The sequence below is a fragment of the Grus americana genome, chromosome 24 (assembly GCF_028858705.1).
Source record: "Grus americana isolate bGruAme1 chromosome 24, bGruAme1.mat, whole genome shotgun sequence".
NCBI classification, from domain to species: domain Eukaryota; kingdom Metazoa; phylum Chordata; class Aves; order Gruiformes; family Gruidae; genus Grus; species Grus americana.
The window spans coordinates 3,258,787-3,278,314 of record NC_072875.1 but is presented as its reverse complement, the minus strand read 5'-3'; the positions used below and the strand labels follow the sequence as shown (position 1 = coordinate 3,278,314).

Genomic DNA, 19,528 nt, shown 5'->3' with positions numbered 1-19,528 from the left:
GTGTGCGTGCAGGTTTTTAACAACAAACCCAGCGACTCGCCTCAAAGTTCCCACCAGGTTTCCCCGCTCCAGCCCGGGGGAAAGGCACGCGTTAATGCAGATGGGAGAGAAAAAATTTTTTTTTTTTGTTTTTCCCCCCAAAAGGTAAAAAAAAAAGAGAACCCCAAGGCTAGCGTGGGTTTGAGGAACACCCGCAGAAAGGAAACCTGCATGCCGGTGCTGCGGAAAAGCGAAACCCACCCCCTCGCCCCCCGTCCCGTCGCCGCCGCAGCGCGGCATCCCCAGCACCCGGGGCAGACGCCGGCCGGCACCCGCGCCGTCCCCGGGAGAGAAGATGCTACGTCTCACGGTGCTGTTGGCGAGGCGCTAACAGGTGACGCCCCGCAGAAAGACGAGGACACGGAGGATGGAATCACCGGCATCGCCAAAGCCGGGCTCCCGCCGGCCCTGAAATGCTAATGGGGTGAACCCAGGATGAAACGCCCCAAATCTTTCTGATTCCTGGCTGGGTGGGGGGATCGTTTCTCCCCAAAATAACCCGCAAGAGGCTAAGGAAGCACGGCGCAGTACTGGAACGCTACTTGTATTTTAAGAGCCGTCATGTGTAAAGCATTAGCGTTTTTGAAATTGCGTTCTCAAGTTAATTAAATGGACAATCTTTTATACATAAAAAGTGAAAGCAAGCAATTAAAAGCTAGGCGAAGAGAAAGCGCCTTTTCGGAGTTGGGCGCTACCCCGCCGCGCTCACTCCTCCTGACCCGAGCATCTCGAGGGAGCTGCCATCCGGGGATGCCGGTACCGGCACCCAGCGAGGTGGTTTGCACCGTGTCCCAAGTTTCCCTCTGGGATTCCGGCACCGCAACACCCCGCGCTGGGGCGATGCGCTGAACCGTCGTCCCGTGGGTCCCTGTTCCACAGAAACCATAGGGGCTCAACTCACGGATTTCCTACGTGTAGGGACGTTTACTGGCCGGCGATGGCGTGAAAACCCGCGGTAGTTATCTTCTTCACTGCGGTTAAAGCGCCGACCTTCAGGTTTTAGGCAGGAGGTAAAGTTCGCTATCGATCGGACCCACCGTAATCTGTTTATAATTACTATTATCTCCGAGTTAATCTTGTGAGAGGTCAACAGTTTTACAAAAATCTTGCAAGCTGTGTCTTTTACCTCCCAACTTCATATCTGGGTCAAAAGGTCAATTACTGCAGCTTGCTAGCTCGAGATTTGGGGTGGGGGAGAAAAAAAACCCACCAAAAAAACCCCACAACGTATGCTCCCATCCCAAAGCCCCACCGGCAGGTGCCCGCCACCCTCGGTGTGGGCAAAGCGCCCAAACTTTTGGAGCATCCGGGCTCTGAAGTCAAGGGGAAGCAGGACAAGGGATCAGGGCATCCACCGTGCACCGGGATGCGGCCAATGGGTCCTCGGCATCATGCCGGCGACCGCCCGGGGAACGCGGTCCCCGTGGCGCCGGCACCGACCCCCTCCCGTAAAGCACCGTGCACTTAGGCAGCTGCCGTCCCTTCCCGGGCACACGGAACGAGTACGTAAAGCCCCGGGTTCTGCTCTGGTACCTGCTGCGGGGAGGTGACAAATGGAAGCGGAGCGGAAACCCGCAGGGGGGCCGGGGAGAAGCCCCGAAGACGGATGAAGACGCGACCCGATCTCTCATCCTGCCAGCCTCCCCGCGCTCTGTATCATCAAATACCATCGCTCGCGTCATTTGACGCCCCTCCGCCTCCCCCCAACCTCGGCGACGGGATGCTGCCGGGCAGCTTCGGGCAGCGCCATCGTGCGGACCCCATGTTCGGGGAGGGGGGACCCCCCCCCCCCACCCCCCCAAGGGGTGCTGCTGCACCCCCTCCTGCGAAAGCCGTCCATGTTTCGGGAGGAGGCGAGCCCGCGAAGCGCAGCCCGGGCACGCGGAGCATTGCTCAACTGCTCTGCAGGCAGGTGTCATAAACAAGCAGGCACATGGCAAACATATCGATTTCCTGGAGCTTATCGCGCAGCAACCGGTGCTCAGTTACCAGGCTACTTTAATATGTAATTTACTGCGAGAAGGGAGAGCGGGGCTGAAGGCGGCTGAGATATTTACCGCGGGACGGACGGAGAGGTTGAAGGTGCGCGCCGTGCCGTGGGCGAGCGGGAGGGGAGGTACGGCGGCTCTTGCCTCTAGCCGTCCTTACTATTTTCCAACTATGAAAAAAAGAAGAAAAAAAAACCCAACCAAAAACCAAACCCCCTCGCCGCTACGGCGGAGTGTTTACACAGATGCTATTAATCTTCTTCCGCAACTGTTTACGCTATGAAAATATAGTCTCAGCTGCCCGGGCTCTCCATCTCCTTAATTTAAATTCAGATGCTTAATTTCTGTCAAAACAGAGCCCACCGAAATTACCTCCATCCATTTCTGGTGCTCAACTTGCCTAGTCATCCAAGAGCGGGGAGGGAAGGGAAGCCAGGCGGGAGAGCCTGGAAAAGAGGGGGAGAAGCTGCCTGCGGAAGACTTTTCTGTCCCCCAGCCCACGTGGGACGAGCTGCAAAAGCAAAGATCCCAGCTCTCCTGCGCCTGGGTACCAACCCCGGACCGGCAAAACCCACGGGGGCAGAGAGGATGCTCAGCCCCCCGACAGCGAACCCGGGAGGCGATCGCCCTCCCGGATGCACGACGGCGTCCGACCCATGCCTTCGCCCCGATAGTTAGTCATCGTCCGATAGTCGCCATTACAAAAAAAAAATCCTCTTTATACAGTGCCTCTCGGTAGATCTTTTGGAATTTACAAGATAAATACTGGTAATTGGATTCTTATCTTCTTCAAATCCAATTCTAAGGCAATTCTGTGTAAAGGACACTAATTATAGCCCGAGGGGGGGAGCAAAGAAAAGGTAACCCATCGGTGAGAACGCGCTCGAAACATTTAAAGGGGTACGGGACACCGAAAAGTTCAATAGATTTCAAATCTGCTCTTACGAGAAGAACGATTTGCTGGGTGAAAATTCTTCTCCCGCTCCCCAGCGCGTCCTTTTGGCGATCAGCTTAGAGCTGCGCCGCAAATGCCGGCAGCCGGGTTTGCATCCGGGCCGAGAGCCCCCCGCGTGGCTCCAGCCGCCCGACGGCTCCCTGTTTACCGCTGAAGAGCATCCCGAGGAGGAGGATGGCGGGGAGACCGCGCCGGCCACCAGCGCACGACGCGGTCCGAGTGTTATGGCACCTATAAAATAATAAAACCCCCGCCCCGGGACGCAGAGCCAGGATGCGGCAGAAGATGACGCGGGGAGAATCAAAGGGAATAGGCAATCCCAACGGAGTTTTGTTTAACGAGCCCCGCCGAGGGCTGCAGCTCTACGGCGCCTGGTGGAAAAGCCCCCGCGCCCGGAGAGGGGCTGGTACCCAGAGCACGAGCAGCTGCGGCATCTCGACAGGCAAGAGCCGCGCCATTAGTTGTTGGGCTGAACAACCGGGACCGGCAAAGCTCATGATTTATTCATGCCGGGGGAGGGAGGAGAGATGCTGTTTCTAAACCGGCGGGAGGCTGGTGTTAACATCCATCCTTACCGTCCCTCCGATTATTTCTCGTAACACGGTGACCGACGCCGGCGGCTAACTCGGCCCTGACCCCGGCGGCACAGGGCAGATGCCGTACGAGAGGTGACCAAAACGTAATTGAAAATAGAAACGCCACGGACCCTGGTCACAAGAGGCAAGAGCGACGGTACCCAGGGGATGACCGGTGCACACCCACCCGGAGCGCACAGTAAACCAGCACTTTGCACATCGGGGATGGCCGGGCAGACCGGGGCCACCGCCGCCGTGCATCCGAGCCCGACCCGGCACCGGGAACCCAGATGCATCCCGTACCACAGACTCCACGCGACGTTGCGGCGAGAGGGGAAAAAAAACACCCCGGTTTGCTACAGCAGCTTTAAAAATAGCCTTCCCCCCCAAACCCGCCCCCAAAATCGTGTATGCAAACATTTCCCGTTGCCCTGCTTCCATGATTCAGCAATTCAAGTCCCGGTAATAAAAAGCGTGGTAATCCGCGCATTTGTGCGAAAGAATGGCAAATTCATGCCTTCAATGACTTTTGAGAGCTGCGCTATTAAGAAACGACGTTTTCCCTTTCTTGCGCTGAAGGGAAAACAGAGTTATTTAAGAATGGCAAAAGAATCAGCTCATTAGCTAATAACAGTGACAAAAATCCCACCACGGGAAAATGGCGCGGCTGCAGACCGATGCAAGAATTAAGCCAACGTACGTAAAGAAGGGGGGAAAAAAAAAACCCCAAAATCCAACCACATCTGACCCAGGGAGGAGGTTACTCCGCACCAAAGCCCAGAGAGACCCGGCCGCACGTTTGACACTGGGGACCGAAAACGCTCCGTCCACGAGAGCACCGAGGATGCAAACCCCGCTCGTTGGCACGTCCACACGAGAAGCCGCGGTGGGAGACCCCCAGCCTGGCCGTATCTCCTGGTTTCGGCTGGGACAGAGTTAATTTTCTTCCTAGTAGCCGGTACGGCGCCGTGTTTTGGATTTCGGATGGAAATAACGCCGATAACACGGCGACGTTTGGTTGTTGCTAAGCAGTGTTTACAACCAAGTCAAGGACTTTTCAGGCCCCTGCCAGCGAGGAGGCACGCACGGGAAGCCGGGAAGGGACACGGCTGAGCCGGACCGGCCAAGGGATATTCCATACTGTATGACGTCACGCTCCGTATAGAACTGGGTGGGGTCAGGGGGGGAGCTGGCCACTCGGGAACTAGCTAGGCAGCGAGCGATTGTGCTGCGCATCGCTTGTTTTGTATATTCTTTTATCACCATTGTTATTATTATTATTACTCTCTCCCTTTTCCGTCCTATTAACCTGTTTTTACCTCAACCCACAAGTTTTACTTTTCCCCCCCCCGATTCTCTGCCCCATCGCGAGTGGCCACGCGGTTGTTTCAGCCGCCTGCCGGGTTAAACCGCGACACCCGTACGAACACAATGCAGCGTGGGTTTCTTTTGATTTTGAGCAGGAAGACAGTCCCCATCGCTCGCTCTAGGTCAGCGATCCTTATCAGCCCCCACCAACTGCAGCGGCGGGGCGGGCACCGAACGTCCAAGCAAACGAAGCGGGCAGGGGAGGAGAGGAAAGCAAACAGGCTCTGGCGCACCGGTGCCCGCAGCTGCACGAGACGGCGTTGCATGGCAGCAGCGGCGGCGTTTGATGGCCCCCTCCCCAACCCACATGTCGCCAGCGTCCGCTTCGTTTGCTTTCGCAATAAAGGTGCTGATTAGGGAGCTGCTTTCCACCTCCAGCTGACTCCCCATCGCCAGGGTCCCCTCTTTTCCCATCTTCTTCTGGACGGGCGCAGCTGGACCAGCCTCTCTCCCAACAGCGAGGTCCGACGCGAGCTCTTGGGCTGCTCTGGGGCAGCTCCCGCCCCGCTAAATAATGTGTCGGCCAGCCCTAACGAAGGCAAGGAAAGGATGATATACGTTTCTGGGCTGCTTTAAGTTACATTTGGTTAGATGCTGAGGGAAGAGCCGCCTCCAGCTAAAGGGTCAGATAAGCCAGAAATCAATACGAGCGACTGCCTCTGCATCCCGAGATCCCGGCGCCCCTCCCCAGCTCCCGCGGCAGGGCTGCGGGCAGCCCCGGTGCTGCCCTGACTCAGCACCCCGCGGCCCGGTTCCCACCGTGGCACCCGTTTCCCACGGCCCCTGCCCTACGCGCAGTCTTCCCCGCAGCCCCCAGATGTGCAAAGCTCAACCCAACACCCCCTCCCCCCCCCCGAAAAAACCCCAACAAAATGCTGCCCTTCGACCGGGGTGACGACGAACCGAAAGGCACGGCAAAGCCAGAACGGTGTTTCCCCTGTTCTCCTGAGAGCCAGAGGAGACAAGCACCCAGGAAACCAAAATAACTCCTTTTCACTTTTTTCCCCACCGCGGGAAAGGGTTTTCCTCCAGTATTCCTGCCGGAGGGAAGGGGGGCTTCTGCCGGCTTCATCGCACGCCGCTGGTTCGCGTGCAAGGCAAGAGGGGGCCGGGCTCCGAGCATCCGCTGCCCGAGCTCCTGGTGAGATGGGGCAGCTGCGGGGGCCTCCCCCCCACCCCCAAAAAAAAAAAAAAAAAAGTGAGGGCAGCGTGGGCAGAGCTGCCCAAAGAGGCTTTGCACGCTACAAGCTCCTCCGGCCACTGCTCTCGTTCGCAGAAGCGCGCTCTCGGCGCTTGGGACGTTTTCTACGAACAGGGGGAAGGAAGAAGGAGAAGAGGAAATCACCGTGTTACTGGTAAAAATAGTAGAACGAAGCCAGTAGGGAGGCACAGAGGGTTTCGGTTCTGAGCACCGCGCTGTTTCGCAGAAAGGGGCCCCGGCGCGCGAGCTCTGACCACCCCACGCCGGCGTGCACCGGGCTTGCCGTGTGCCGCCAGCGGAGGGGACCCGGCGCTGGCAACGCGCACGGCACCATCGCCCGTGCCCTCCGGCCGACACCGCACGGGTAGAGGGGGGCGGGCGAGGGGCCGGCGAGGCACGGGCGTTGCACAATGCATGCGCCTTATCTCTCCCACGCAAAGGCAGATCGTGTGTGTTGCGCAGCAGGCTGCGACCGCAGCCCGTGCCCAGCCGGAGATAAGATATCCGTCGCTCGCTGTGCCGCCGGCAGCCCGAATTCGTGCGGTTTACAGGGCGTCTCTCTGCACCGAGCATCCCCTCACTGCTTCCCCAGCAGTTCTGCCCGCCCCCGCCCCAGGTAGCCCTTTCCTGGACCAACTTGAGCATCTCAGCCCAGAGCCGTGATACGCCCAAGCAACGAGGATGCCCGAGCTCGCAGTTGTCCCTGCTCCCATGCCAGCCCCAGCACACCCCCCAGAAGCCAAAAGACAACACCCAGTAAAATCTGGAAAGCGATGAGCCATCCCAAAAGCCTCGTGCTGCCACGCGTGCACGCTTCCAAGAAGACCGGCTGGGTTTTGGTTAGATTTCTTTTTTTTTTTTTAAACGTGCAGTCTGTGCCGCAGATAAATTGAATTTCTTAGAGTCGCAGCCTTCGCGGGTTTAGTCTGTGCACGCCGAGATTAGTACAACCTGTCCCTAAATACCATAATAAAAAACACGTAGTAAGCACTTTGCCTTTATTTATGTCAGCGCCGGTTTCAAGGAAGATGAATCACACTTCCTCCTTAGCGCTCCTTTCTAATATGATTTACTATAAATAATGCGCGGAGAAGAGAACGAGGGAAGGTGACAAAGGGCAAAGCGCAGGGAGAGCCCAGCTCCGTCCCCAAACTCGGGGGCAAGAGCAGAAAAACGCTTCCAGCACTCGCGATGGAGCTCCGAGCAGCACATGGGTCGTCATCAGCACAGTACCCGCTGCACGAATGCAAATCTGAATGAAAATTAAACGATAGGCAATAGCTATGTGGGGTTTTTTTTTATATATATATATATATATATGAATTGCACTGTGCGGTTAAACGAGTCCCTAGGAATTACTTTAAAAAAAGATAAAAATAAATCAGCACAGGTCCTCACCAATGGGAAACCCCATTTTCAGCCTTTGGGGCAAGGGGACGTCGGCCGTGCCAGGCTCGGCTCTGCCGGAGAAGGGCTGCGATGGCGGGAGCGGCCCGGGCATTTCGGCAGGCGGACGGCTCTTGGCTGCTGCCTCTCCGCGAGAAAACCGAGCTGGACCTCGCGGCAATGCGCAGTTATTTCAGACGGCGAGAAGAGCCCGGCGCCCTCCCAACGGCAGGGACCACCAGCCCGCCTGCCCAGGTAGCCGCCACCCCCCGCTCTTTCCCACCTCGCGATGGAAACGGTCTGGTGTTTGGGGTTTTTTGGGGTTTTTTTTTTTTTTTTTTTTAGTTTCTCTTTGTTTTTCCACTCGGCCTCCTTTATAGGTCACCAAGGTGAAAACAAGCATCCTCCTCGCTGCCGCCAGCCGCCTTCGCAGACAGAGGGAGGTGGCATTTTTTTGAGAGGGGGGCGCAGAGGTCCCTTCCGCGGCGCGTCAGGCCAAGTACCACGGCATCGCCCGTGCCGGCATCCTCGTCTTGCCCCCTTGCCGGCATCCGGCACCGCATCCCCCCCCCGCCCCGGCACGCAGCAAGCTGTCCGCTCCTCGTACAGCACTAAACAGAGCACGGGGTTATCAGCCCGGCTGATACACGCAGATAAACAGCCCATCTCCTGCGCCGACACCGGTAACAAAGCAGGGTGTTTAACACCGATTTATGGCGGGCGGCTCTAGCGAGGCTCGATCCGCCTCGCAGCGCTCGCGCCTACGCGGAGAAGCATTTCCTCAATCGCGTATCGCCAGCTCGCTCGCTAAACAACGCGACGATAAGACTGCAACAAGACGACGAAGGCCGACGGAAAACTAAACCGGCGCGGCGGGGCACGCGTCCAGCCGTAATCTACTTAAAATCAGTTAAGAACGCTGCAGCGAAAGCGATACGGGCAGCCCTGGCCCCCGGCCAGAGCGCGGAGCCTCGCGCCTACAACCCAAATTTCACGGCGACGCTCTTGGCTGTGAAGCTACCGAGCCGGCGGACGCTCTTGTCAGAAACCCGAGGAATCCGCCTTTATTTGGGAAAGGGCGCGGCCCAGCAGCGTGCGCTGCTCTACCTGCTGCTCCCCGCGTCGGCCGCGGGCGTTACCCAAAGCACCACCAGCGCAAAACTGGCGTTCAAATCCGGTACCGAGCGTTTCAGGCAGGATAAAGGATACCCAGAACAAACGTGAGGCCGGTGCTTTGCAGTACGTCTTTGCAACCGGGCTCCAGCATTTTGCTGGCACTGGGCGCTCACCGGAGGCAGAGCGGGATGCGGGCACCGGAGGCAGAGCGGGATGCGGGCACCGGCGCATCCCGGCGGCGCTGGCCCGCGATGGCAAAGGAGGGAGCCATACCCAGCGAAGGACTAAACCGGCCACAAAGCGCTGAGCTCCCTAACACCGGGCCAGGGGAAATAAATAAAAAAAACCCCAAAGAAAAAAAAAAAAAGCAACAAAAAACCAAACCCACAACCTTGCAGGCAGAGTGACACAGGCCAGGACTGCCGGGCGAGGAGGAATGAATGGAATAGGCTAATTTACACAGGAAGTGAGCACTTACCAGACCCTTCATCCCAACACACAAAACCCTCTGCCATATCTGGAAGCAATTACACCCAGTTAACATGATCTGCCTGCCACTAAAATTAACTGCAAACAGAAATATTTTTCACTTTTGCAACAGGAGATGCCATGGCCCCGTGTTTGGCTGCCGGGAAATATTTAGTAATTACTCATTTAAAGCCTCTCTTGAAGCTGTCAAGGGTGGGGGGGGGGGAAGTAAAAGAAAAATCTTGCTAATTGCGAGCAAAAAGGAAAACGCAGATCGTTTTACTCTACCCAAGGAAAACAGATTTACGCGCCGGTGTAACGCAAGAGCCGACATCGCGGGGAAGGCTGCAGGGATGCTCCGTCACTGACTGCCTGGGCTGCGCTGCGCCATTCCCACGCGCCACGGGGAAAAAGACGGGGAAAAAAATAAAAGGTGACAGCGTCACCCCCGAAACGGCACGGGCTCTCCGAGGGTCCCTCCGCGCAGCCGATAAATACGTTTTTTAAGCGACGTCACTCTACGAGTCGTAGCCAGAGCCGAAAAGGCTGCGCAAAGCTAATCGAACTGCTGTGAGCGACATCAAGCGAGCGCGCTTTGGGGGGAAAAAGCCACCCTGAGCGTCCTCAATCCGGCAGGTTTTAAGCGTCAGGGTCCCAACCCTGCGGCCGAGGGGGATCGGTGGGCACCCATCCGCCCAGCCCGGTCCCTGGGAAAGCAGCAAGGTGAAGGCAGCCCGGTTGGAAGGCACACAAGCATCCTCTGGGGAAGGTGCAAAAGTTATGGGGGGGGGGGGGGGGGGGAGAGAAAAAGAAATTAATTAAAGAAAAACTGAAATTGGTGTTTTCCGATGGGCATCTCAGAGCTGCGCTTTAAAACGCATCACCCACGCAACTGAAACGGTGCGGAATCACGGATGGAATAAGACGGAAGCCAAAGGGGGCTTTTCCCCCCTCCGCACTCGGAGCCGAGTATGGAAACGGTTAAGTCCCCCACTGAATAAATCAAAAGTTCAAGGCTGCAACATACCACGCCGTATTCCCCGCTCTGCCTATGACAAGAACCAGAGAGCCCCGAAATCCCAAGCATCCTGAGCGGGGTCTCCGCCGGCGCTCACAGGTTACACGCTCGGGGTCAGCGCCGCGGACCTTAGCTGCAACATTCATTTCCTGAGCGGGGCACGTCCCCCTGCCCATAAAGCTAATAAGAGCTTCCTCGCCCGGCCGCCCCGCGCCGCCGGAGCCGGGCGGCAGCGGCCAGGCAGCCAGGAACGCTGGTTTCCATTAGCCCCTTATGATGCCAGGTGCCGTTAATAAGGCCCATCAGCAAGAAACAAGAGCTGCCGAGGCGTCTTCGGACTCTGGAAGTAATCACGGGCAGAGTTTGGGGGGGGGGGCTGCTGGCTGCTTTTTTTTTTTTTGCCCGCCCCCCCCCCCCTTGTTTTCTATTTTTCCTCCTTTTTTTAAAGTTTCGGTGGCAGCCAAGCGCAGCGGAACATAAATTGCCGAATGCTTAAAATAAAATAAAAAACAACTACTGTATCGGGCTACCAAAATTAACACTAATAACATCTCACAAAGCACTTGGGATCCGATTTATCACGTTTATTGCTTTAATGGTATACTGCATCTGTTTCTCACTGTGACATGTCGAGCGGTGCCAACGTGCCTAATAGCATTAGTAGTACGACGCTCAGCTAATCCAGGCGGAGACGCACGGAGGTGATGCTGGCAAAGAAAGAGCCAAAAGCCGGAACGTTTTCCCTACGCGGCTACTTCGAGTTTGCTACGGCGTCAACGGTACGGCTCCGCGCCGGTAGCAGACCCTGCATCACAGGTTGGAAGTAACCAGGACCTGGATCCCCACGGGAAGCCGCGGTTTGCCCGAGCAGGAGCATTTTGGGCTGGCGGGAGCATCAGCGCCCGGTCCTGCACGCCAGACGGGCAGGAGCATCCATTCCCGGTGCCGTGCGCCAGCGCCGCTGGAAGCAAGACGGTCAGATCCGCTTGCTCCTCTGCGCTTCGGAAACGGGCAAAACTCTGCGGTTTGGGCTATCGCGGCTGGTCAGCAGCCAAGAGGGAGGAGCGAGCCTCCTCGTTCCCACTCTTAACGTACTCTGCCGGAGCACGCGTCTTGCCACGAAACCTCAAAACGCCAAACTCGGGCGTGAAAATTCGCACGGCGGCTTTTTTTCCCCAAGGTGCATCCCCGCCCCCACGACAGGCACCTTGCAGCCAAAAACCGCTCCCAGGGCAGCAGCCACCCATTGCCAACCCGCACGGGCCCCACGACGCCATCGCCACGAAGCACTTTCGTTTTCCAGGCGAGCGTCTCCGTCTCGCACAGGCACGCAACGCCGGCAGCCAGTGGCATCGTTGCGGTGGGTGAATTCCCAGGCAGCATCGGCGTTTGGATGCTCGGCCGCGCCGCTAAGGAACTTTATCGAATCGCATCCCCCCCCGCAGTCTTCCCCGGTTGCTGTCGGCGCTACAAAAAAATGGAACCGTGTCTTTTATAAAGTTTTAAAGTATTTAACTTCCCGATGAAAAATTACTCGGGGCTCAGCACGGCACTCGCGTCGTGGCTCGGGAGGCTTTTCTTCATACAAACCAACCCAAAAAGGGCCGCTGAACTATGGCTTTTCTGTCCGCAATTAGAAGCGACGATCGATACTAACATTAGATTAAGTTTGAACTTTGCTGAACCTAGAAGGAAACCTTTTATGAAAAAAAATTAAAGAGTTGCCGACTCAATATCCACTCAATTAGTCAAAATCATAAGCTCGGGAAAGGAGAGAAAAACCCAAACCAACAACGGATCACACGGCAGCTGGCGGGTTTGGGGACCCGAAAACCCCAATCAGAGTCCGCACCGAGGCTCGCGGCCACTCTGCCACCGAAACGTCACGACTCGGCGCTCCCGACTTGCCCGTGTCGCGACAGGGTGCAGACGACGCGGCCGCGGAGCCACGCTCCTGCACGGGGCTGGGGTGGACGACCGTCCCTCGGGGACCCTCCATCACCTGGGGCGAGCGGCCCCGCCACGCGCCTGCCAAAGCCCGGCAAGAAGCCAGCCCGGCCCCCCGCTCCCCTTTCTGCCGCGCGCGTTTCCCATGCTAACGAAGACAGGAACGATGCTCAGAAGGCTCCGAGACTATAAACATATATATTTATGCTTCTATAGGCATGTGTGTGCGTAAACAAACATACCCGCCATATGCATACACCCGCTCGCGCAACGTAAACAGGCAGGGTGCGCGCTGGCTCGTCGCGCTCCTCGCAGAGAGAGCGGTGTTGGCTCTGGACGGGTTCGGGCTCCGTCTGTCACCTGCTGGGGCTCAGCAGGCGAAAGCCATCGCACCGGGCGGCCGAGCATCCCGCCGGGGCGGCCGAGCATCCTGCCGGGGCGGCCTGTACCGGAGGTGCCCCTCCCGGGCAGCCGGGAACGACTCAGCACTGGGCACCTCCGCACTCGCTTTGGGGTCGGAAAGCAAAACCACAGCAGCAAACGCTCAGCAGAAGGAGGTCAGCGAAAGCCAGCAGTTGACGAGCAACGCCGCGGTGCCCCCCCCCCGCCCCAGCACATCCTGCCCCCGCCACCCAGCCGGCTCGGGGAGGTGATGCCTCGGCACCTCGGACCCCCTCTCCGCCAGGCACCGGGGCGGAGGGGAGCCCATAGCCGGCACAGCGCAGCTGCCACCGTCGCCAGACCTGCTCCAGCAAAGAGTTACAGATCCCGGTCTAGCGGAGATGCTGTTTAACAGCTCCATAAATACAACAGGATCCCACAAATCCTCCCGAAACGGTAATTTTCACCACGTATTAGAAAGCAAACACCATAAAAAAAGCCACGTGAGACCTTGTCTACACACAAACCGCCTTAGATTTAGACTTTTGGGGGCGGGTGTAAGTTCATTTGAGCATTGCCCAATGCCTTTCAACATGGACGGTCTTAGAGATCAGTTTAAAAATGGCTCACAGGATTTGGCTCGCCCCGCAAAGTTTGCCAGCGCCAGGTAATCTGTCTGAAAGCAAGAAGAGGCCAAACGGAGCTCGGCACTGGCTTTAAGCGATTGCCTTTGAGGCTTCGCTTGCAGGGGACGGCGCTTGGGTCAGACCCGAGAGCCCCTGGGAGGACGGCGCTTACCCAGCCGCCCGATAAGGATCATGAATAATTAAGAAATAAGCTACGACCGCAGACGCGGTTGTCAAAACAAGGCGAGCCCGGGAAGGCGACGTGAAATACGGGCCGGGCCACGCTCCCCCATCTCTCGGGCGCACGGGGAAGGATCTGACCTGCGAGGGCGGCCGGGCAGCCCCGGCGTCACCCTCTCCCTGCAGCTGCATCGGTCGCCGCTCACGGGCTCGGAGGGGGAAAGGGAGATGGTCGAGGCCGTGGCAGAAAAGCACGTTAAAATTCTCTCTGAGCCTTCACTGCAGCTCTCCTCCGGTGACGTTCGGTCTGCATCACCGCACGGCCGGGGAAGAGCCGCGCCGAGGCAGCTTGGGGCACGCTAGCTAACGAACGTGAGCCCCGGCTCTCCCGCTCCGGAGGCAGGGGAACAAAGCCAAAAGCTGCTGTGCACCCACAAAGAGCCGGGGGACCCCCGCAAGGGGCCAGGGCTGCTCTCAGCAGGGTCCGAGCAGCCAGCCGGACCGAGAGGCGACGCTGCTGGCACTTGGGGACCCGTGCGGGGCTGAGAACCCCGGAGCGGCGGCTGCCACCCCATACCGGAGACCTGCCACCCCGACACCGGCGCATCCCACACCAACTCCCCCGCCAGAGACGCGTGCCGGCACGGCCGCCGTCCCTAGAGCATGTTACGTGCGTCAGGACTAATTAACCTGTTGATTCATTAAAAATCTGACACAGTGCGCGGAGCGGCTCGGGTGCCGTGCCGGCGTTGCCTTTCCCCAAGGCAGGACGCTGCCGTCCCGCCGCAGGGCTGCAGCCACGCTGGGGGCCAGGGCTGCGCGGCACTCGCCGAAGCACGCCCAGCACCGAGGGGTTTGACCAGCGATGCTGATTTAGGCGCGGTAATTAGCACGACTCCCTTCCCCGGCCAAACTGGGGAACGAGCTCTGGACCCCGCGATGGGGAGACGGCCGAACGCACGTGCCGATAGCGACCGCCGCGCTCCCGCCCCGCAGCAGCTGCCCGAGGTGCGGGGCTCGGCGTGAGCACAAAGATTCCTACCCTCCCCCCCCCATCCCAGCCCCGAGCAGAGGAGCCCCGAAATCGCATCCGCAGCCGCCGGAGGTTCAACCCCAAAGCCGTCCCCGCAGGTCTGTGGCAGCGCTCGCCCTCTGCGCTCGCCCCAGCGTTACCCAGCCTGACCTACGCGTTACTTTGCGCAGAGTGCAAATATTTCATAAACCGGGAAGCCGAGCGACGTAAAACTACCGGGCTGGTGAGGCGCTGCGCGCAGAGCCCCAACGCCATGGCCGCAGCTGGGTGCGGGCATCCCACAGGTCTGTCGTCCCCCCCCGCCCCGCACCGACGCGCCCGGGTGCCGGAGCAGGGGGGGGATTGGCTCGCGGCAGAGGGTGGGTGAGGGCTGCCCGACCCCACGACATCCCTTTACATGCCATTTACAGGCAGATCCCTAAACGGGGGGGGGGACGGACGGGACACAGCAACCATCAGCCATTCGGCGGACACCGGCCAGGGATACCAGCGGGGTTCGTGCTAGCAGGGAACACCTACGGCCCGAGCCACGTCCGGGCTGCCCTCCCCAGCCGGCACTCGCTGGAAGGAACCTTCTGGCATGGCTGCCAGACCCGGGAAAAGTTGCGACAGCCCTCACTCCGTGTCCCGGTTTCGGGGTACGCGCCGGGAACTTTGCAGCGGCGCGCCCGACGCCCGTCCGGAAACCACAACCCTCCGTGGAGATCCCGCCCGCCCGGCTACGGAAGGCAGCGGCGCGGCCTCGGCACCCACCTGTGCTGCTCGAGGGTCTCGTTGTCCGGCAGCTCTGCCCCGCACACGCTGCACTGCTCGCCCAGGGCTCTGCTCTCCGTCTTCATGCCGGCCGCCAGCTCCCCCAGCTTGCTGAACAGCTCCCGCTGGATGAAGCCCTGGGGCAGCAGCCCCCCATAGGCGCTGAAGTCCATAGAGACGGCCAGGGCCGGCTGCACGTGCAGGGCGGACGCCACGGAGGGCGGCACGCCGAGCACCGGCTCAGTCTTGTGGTTTGGCAGCAGGGAGTAGATGCCCAGGGGCTTCTCGCCCTGGGCAGCAGCGGACGGTTCTGGCGCCGGCGGCAGCCCCTGGCCGGGCTCAGGCGGTGGCTCGGCACCCTCCTCGCGGGCGTAGTGCAGTTCACGGGCGCTGGTGATGACGCTGCTGCGGGTCGGGGTGCCGGGCCCTTCCTTGCCCTTCTCGTCGGGTTTCTCCCCGCCGGATGCGCCGGGTTCGGCTGCCCGGGGGCTGTCGCGGCTGGAGGTGTCGTCCACCTGCATCGCTTCGGTTTTGACCTCGGCGAGGCCGGGGGGGCGGCGGGTGGCGGTGGGGCGTGAGTCCTCGGGGGCACCGGGCGGCGGGGCGCCCTGCAGCAGCGACTGCCCGATGGTCATCAAGCTGTCCACTGCTGCCTTGGTGGGGCTCATGGCAGAGAGGGGGCCGAAGGAAGCGGAGGCGGAGGGGCTCTGCTCTGCCGTGGCTGCCGGCAGGCTCTGGCCGGCCACACCGGCATAGCTGCTCTCCTCACCAGTGGGCTTGGAGACGAAGAGGCCCTTGATGTACCTCGACTTCCTCTCCTCCTCGTCCTCGGCGGCGGCGCCTCCGTCGGCCATGGCGACCTCAGCGTCGTTGTCCTCGGAGGCCTGGATGGTCTCCAGGATCTTCAGGCACTGCTCCTCCAGGTACTCGATTTCCAGGATCTCGGCGGCGTAGAGCAGGTCATCCAAGTCTTCGACCTTGGCCTGCAGGGTGGCAGTGTAGGCGTACTCCAGGATCTGCTGGAACGTCTTTGGCGAGAGGAAGTCCAGGGTGTAATGCTGGCTGTTGCGGTGGAAGAGGATCTCGAACATCTTGCTGGTGCAGGCCAGCACCGTCCGGTGCGCGTGGAACTCCTGGCTGTCCACCATGATGACCACGTCGCACAGCGTCCCCGCCAGGCGCATCTGGTTGGCTTTGTGCAGCAGCCCGGTGGGGTGGCAGGGGTTCTGCAGCTGGATCATGCCCATCTTAGTCAAATCCATTGCGCTCCCGAGGCTCACTCATCAGGGTGCCTCGCCGTCGCTCAAATCTGGGACTAGCTTTGTGTGCCGACTATCTGCGAAAACAAAAGGCGGAGGGGGGAGAGGAGCGGAGCGAGGGGAGGGAAGGGGGGGGGGGGGGAGAGAAAGAAAGGGGGGAAAAAGAGAGGAGGGCCGGGAGGGGAGAGAAGAGGAGAGGAGAGGAAGGGAGAGGAGGTTAGCCCGCAGCCCGGCGGCGACTCGCCGAAAAGTTTCTGCGCTGGGCTCGGCGGAGGCCGGCGGCTGCCGGAGCGGCGGAGCCGCGTCCCCGCCGCCGCCGCCCGGGGAAGGGGGCGCAGCGCAGCGCATCCCCCCCCCGCCACCCCCGCCGCTCGCTCGGCTCCGGCGCGCCCCGTCCCGCCCGCCGAGCCCCATCAGGTGCACGGCGGGAGCCGGCGGAGCCCCGTCCCCGCGGGCGGGCGGGGGGCCCGGTGAAGAGGAGGAGGAGGAAGAGGAGGAGGAGGAGAAGGGGGGGGCCCGGGGCAGCCCGCCGCCCGCCCCCTGCCCGCACTCACGGCGGCCGGCGGCTGCTCCGGCAGTTCGCACTGCCCGCTCTCATCGCCGCCGCCGCCGCTCGCCGCGCCGCGCAGCAAATCACCGCGGCGCCGGCCCACGGGCCGCCCCGCGCCCACGTCAGGCCGCCCCCACCCCGCCGCCCCCCCGCCGCCACCGCCGCCCGCTCCATCTTGAGTACGGGCGCCCCCCCCCCGGCCCCGCCCCGCGCATCCCCGGTCCCGCCGCGGCACCTTGCGGGGCGCCGAGCGGGGCCGGGGCGGCGGCTGGACAGCGCTGCCGACAACAAACATGGAGGAGGAACCGGGGCACCGGCGGCAGCGCGGATGGCCCCGGGCCCCGCCGCCGGCTGCGCGCCCCGACGGGAGGGGAGGCGAGGCGAGGCGAGCACCGCGCTGCCCGCGAACAAAAGCCACCCCCCGGGGCGGGGGGGGGACACACGGACACGGGGGGGGGTGTGTGTGGACACACGCGGAACCGGCCCCCGCGCACGAAACCTCCCCGCCGCCACAAAGCCCGGGTTTGAAAAGCCGACCCCCGTGCTAAGGGGAGGCGGGCGCCCAGATTTAAGAAGGTAAAGAACCAAGCAGAAAGCCAAGTTTTGGGTTCTGGGGCTCGGCGACGCATTGCGGGTGGGAGCTGTTGCGGGCACGACGCGACACCGAGCACGTGTCACCCCAGTAAGGCTTATTTTGCCCAGATTAAACGCCAGCACCGCTTGCGTATAGGGACGTGGCGCGTCCCCGCACCCGAGGATGGGCGACACAGGGCTGCCGGCAAAGATCGGCGACAGCAGGCTTGGGAAGGGGGCAAAATGCCGGCGGCACCCTAATACTGACGGCAGCGGTAGAGCGTGGGCCACGAGACACCCCACGCCAAGGGCGCATCTCGCCTAGCATCCTTAACCAGGGTCACGCACCCGCGCTCCGGCACCCCAGCGGTGCCCGCGCTCGGCGCGTTCAAAGAAAGACCCGCGCGGTCTCCTGGGGACGACAACGACGGCGGCGTGCGGTAGCGGCACCGCAGACCTCTCCCTCCCCAGCGCTACCCGTGGCACGCCGCAGCCGGCGCAGGGCCCGGCGTCGTCAGCTAAAACAACAAATACGGACGGTATTAGTACAAAGATACCCTTGGGGTAAAGCAGCGCAAATGTAATCTAAGGAGAACGTTATGGGGAAGTGTGTTTATAATTATAATGGGATTTAATGTACTTTGGGACCAGATGATAGCAGTCATTTAACGAGAACAGCCTAATAACGGAGGCCTCACAATGAAAGGCGGCGCTGCTCGGGTTATTAGACGCGTATGATAACGCAGCGCTCGCGGTAGTATACTTAAGGGTAAGGCATCAGCTACCCCTATTTTTTCGGGGGTTATAACTCTGCTGTTTTAATTGGCGGAGAGCGAAAGCGCGGAGCGCAGGCAGTCAGCGTGCCCACGGTATGGTTTTTTTAATTGCCTGAAACTCCTCCAGTTTCCCCCCCCCCCCCCGACTTTTAAATCCGACCGGCTGAAAGGGGGGGGAATAGCAAGACAGTGTGGTTTCAGGTGTTTGTTTACCCTCCTCTAACTTTTAAAAGGCTTGATTTCAGGACTGAAATTTTGCAGACGGTTAGGGGTATGTTTTTAGTGTAGCTCGCATGAAATTAAGCTGCGTGAGTCCCATTAGCAATAATGGAAATCCCACGGCTAAATTCCCAGGCAGCATCCTGAAAATTAACCCCCCAGTCCTTCCCGTCAACTGGTGCATTGCACTTTTTGTTGCTCCTCTAATACATATAGTAAAAGCTACTGAGTTGTTTAAGAGACCGACTTCCCACGGCCGCCTTTCCCAAAAGGGACCCACCGGCCTGCCGACCCCGGGCAGTGGCGCGCACCCAAATCCCTCCTGGATTCCCGGCACGCTGCCGCACCGGTGCTACGTGAGCAGAGCACACCGGTGTCTTTGGAGACCTCCCTGGGCGGCGGGGAGGTTTGAACGCGGAGGTTGTTTCGCTCTTAGAGGCCAAGCGAGATGGAAGAGCTGGTTAGACAGCTCCAGCCGGAGCATCTTTCCGCGAGCCCCGTTCATCAGCCAAAACCGAAGGCGTCCCCCTCGGCTCGGGGATGTAAAACCATCTCCCGGGCTCCAGCGTTGGACCCGCAGGCACGCTGCGAGCCTGGAGGCTCCGGGACAGGAGGTACCCAGCAGAGCGGGAGCAGCCCTGCGGGGTGGTGGGGCAGTTGCAGGGCCGCCCAGCACCTGCAGGCCCCCCCCACCCCGGCGATGCCAAAACAAAGCTCAGGAAGCCACCGGCGTGGCCTTCTGGGGGTCGTTTCCCCATGCCCCGGCACGGGAGTTAATCGCCCGTCGCTCGCTTGCTCCCCCCTCCCCAGTACCTTCCATTTCCCTCCCATCTCTCCCCATCAGTTTCCAATTTATTTACTTTCCTGATCTTAATCCCCACCTTGTAGTGTAACGTGTTTATTAGAAAGGAACCAGCACGTTAAATGAAGCCAAGCTGGGCTCTTGTGTTAAATAGCAGTCACGCCCAAGTGCCTCTCCATGTGCCATTACTCCAAGTGATTGAGGCAATTTCTTCCTCCACCACGAGTTTCAGTTGTAAATCTCTCAACCAGATACGGGGGCAACGATGTGCTGCCTGGTGCGATTATTATTAACCTCCAGCGTTAAACTCGCGAG

General features: G+C 60.1%; 1 protein-coding gene across 13 annotated transcripts in view; it reads right to left on the bottom strand.

Annotated features, from left to right (window-relative positions):
- Nucleotides 1–16,999, bottom strand: part of ZBTB16 (zinc finger and BTB domain containing 16) — a 62,151-nt gene extending 45,152 nt beyond the window's left edge. For 5 of the 13 annotated variants that reach the window (XR_008574114.1, XM_054803418.1, XM_054803413.1 and 2 more), the window contains exons 1-2: nucleotides 16,848–16,994; nucleotides 15,035–16,366 (exon numbers count right to left, since the gene is read on the bottom strand). Coding sequence is in view for 12 of the 13 variants with exons in the window: in XM_054803418.1 (XP_054659393.1) it covers nucleotides 15,035–16,296 (1,262 nt within the window). In the remaining variant the exon portion in view is untranslated. Of the gene's footprint in view, nucleotides 1–15,034; nucleotides 16,371–16,847 lie in introns of those variants that run through there. The other 8 variants (XM_054803420.1, XM_054803425.1, XM_054803416.1 and 5 more) reach the window with 5 other exon arrangements.
- Between the last annotated feature and the right edge of the window lie 2,529 nt (nucleotides 17,000–19,528).